Below are 2133 nucleotides of genomic sequence, written 5' to 3'. Positions count from 1 at the left end.
GAAAGTGACTGTATCCCCCTCATGTCGACGATATACGTATACACCGGCATCCGAATAAGTCCGTATAAAGTCCAGGCCTAGCAGGGATTTATGGATTTTGAGGTTCCACTGTCTCGACGCTTGCTTCAGACCATAGATAGCCTTTTTGAGCAAACAGACATGGTCCTCCTTGCCTTTGACAATCCAACCTTCAGGCTGTTCCATATAGATCTCCTCGTCTAAGTCGCCATTAAGGAATGCAGTTTTTACGTCCATGGACTCAATCTCCCAGTCCTCAAGTGCAGCATGAGCCATCAAATAGCGAATTGACTCAAAACGCGCAACAGGGGAGAAAGTTTCATGGTAGTCTTCACCCCAGATCTGAGTGAAGCCCTTGGCGACAAGCCGTGCCTTGTAACGATCATCATGTTTGATGTCGTATACCCACCGGTTAGAGACGACTTTGCGATCCTTGGGACGAGGAACTAGTACCCAAGTCTGATTCTCTATTAGAGAGTCGTACTCTGATTTCTCCGCCATATGCCATTTCTCCGCTTCAGCTGAGTGCATCGCTTCCCAATGACTTTTAGGAATTGATGCTTTGTATTGCGACACAGCAAGAAAAGCTAGCAGAGTTTCTGCCTCCCGCTCAACTACATCCCCCTCTGAATCTATACGCGCATCGGTTCGTGCAGGAGGTTCATCTCCATAAGTATTTCCTTGTTGCCGATGTGGGTTCTGACCAGCACGCTCTCGACGTGGTCTATCTCGAGCAATACTTGAACCAGGATCAGCAGGAACATCACGACGAGTACGGTGACGCGGTTGTGGAGGAGGGACTGGAGGTTGTTCAATGGGAGCAGGATCGGGTTGTGGCGGCGGTTCATTTGGTGGAGCAAAGACAGGTGGATTAGGCAGATCAGGGAGAGGAGCCGGGTCACCAGGAAAAACATCTGGTTCACCAGGAACATCGGGTTCGGCATCCGATGGATCGAGGCCAGGAAACGGATGATCGTGTGGGGTAACACGACTTCGGCCGGTCAAGTCCTTACGTGCAGGGAAGACAGACTCATCGAAGGTCGCATCGCGAGACACAACGAGTGAGCGGGTGGCTGGATTCCAGAATTTAAACCCCTTGGTTCCAGATTCATACCCTACGAAGATCATCTCGACAGCCCTCTTGTCGAGTTTACCCTCGCGCTGATCTTTTTGCACGTGGACATAGGCTTTGCAACCAAACACCCTAAAGTACGAGACATCAGGGACAGTGCCATTCCAGGCAGTGATTGGGCATCGCCATTTGAGTCTGCGCTTAGGCAAGCGGTTGTATATATGGACGGCAGCTTCGAGCGCAAGCTTCCAGAAGCCATGGCTAAGTCCAGCAAAGTGAAGCATAGACAAAGCTTTCTCCATAATCGTACGGTTAAAACGTTCAGCACGTCCATTTTGCTGAGGTGAATCGGCAGAGGTAAGTTCATGCTCGATGCCATGCTGACGCAAAAAATCGGTAAAGGCGGCAGACGTATACTCTCCTCCTCGATCAGAACGGAGTCGCTTCACAGTCTTCTGAGTCTGATTCTCAGCCCACGCCTTGAACATCTTAAACGCATCAAGCGCAGAAGATTTGTTCTTGAGATAGGCGACGAAGGCAAAGTCAGAGTAGTCATCCAGAAAACCACAGAAGTAAGAGTATCCGTCGATAGACTGAGTGCGCATAGGACCATCCAAGTCAGAGTGGATAAGTTGACAAGGTTCAGTCGCGCGTGATGAGGAGCGAGGAAATGAGTGACGATGGGATTTGCCCCAGGCACAACCTTCACAGGCTGGATGCCCTTGAGGACGTGGGTCAATATTATCAACTCCCTTGGTGTTAGGAGGAATTTTGCCCAAGACGTTGTCACCCGGGTGTGCAAAACGCCGATGCCAGATATCATAGTTTGAAACCGTAGATTGAAGCGATGGAGGGCCATCCATAACCAGGTTAAAGTAGTAGACGTTCTGTAAGAACTGATAGTACGCCTCTAAAACTTTGTCCCCAGTAACCATATAGCCATTTTGCGTGTCTGATGAAAACATCAGAGATGATGAGGATTTGAAGATCGACATTCGCCATCCTCCCTGAAGAAGTATATAACCGTTCTTTTCAATGGTCCC

At 49.4% G+C, this 2133-nt stretch overlaps 1 protein-coding gene across 1 annotated transcript; it reads right to left on the bottom strand.

Annotated features, from left to right (window-relative positions):
- Positions 1 to 650: 650 nt before the first annotated feature.
- PUNSTDRAFT_135088 (uncharacterized protein) lies at positions 651 to 962 on the bottom strand (the record flags this gene model as incomplete). Its single annotated transcript, XM_007384603.1, has 1 exon — positions 651 to 962. One exon carries the CDS (start codon positions 960 to 962, stop codon positions 651 to 653), a length of 312 nt encoding a protein of 103 aa, XP_007384665.1.
- Between the last annotated feature and the right edge of the window lie 1171 nt (positions 963 to 2133).

Source organism: Punctularia strigosozonata (genome assembly GCF_000264995.1).
Source record: "Punctularia strigosozonata HHB-11173 SS5 unplaced genomic scaffold PUNSTscaffold_8, whole genome shotgun sequence".
NCBI classification, from domain to species: domain Eukaryota; kingdom Fungi; phylum Basidiomycota; class Agaricomycetes; order Corticiales; family Punctulariaceae; genus Punctularia; species Punctularia strigosozonata.
Note: the sequence above shows the minus strand (reverse complement) of the source record. Positions and strands in the feature narration are given on the sequence as shown.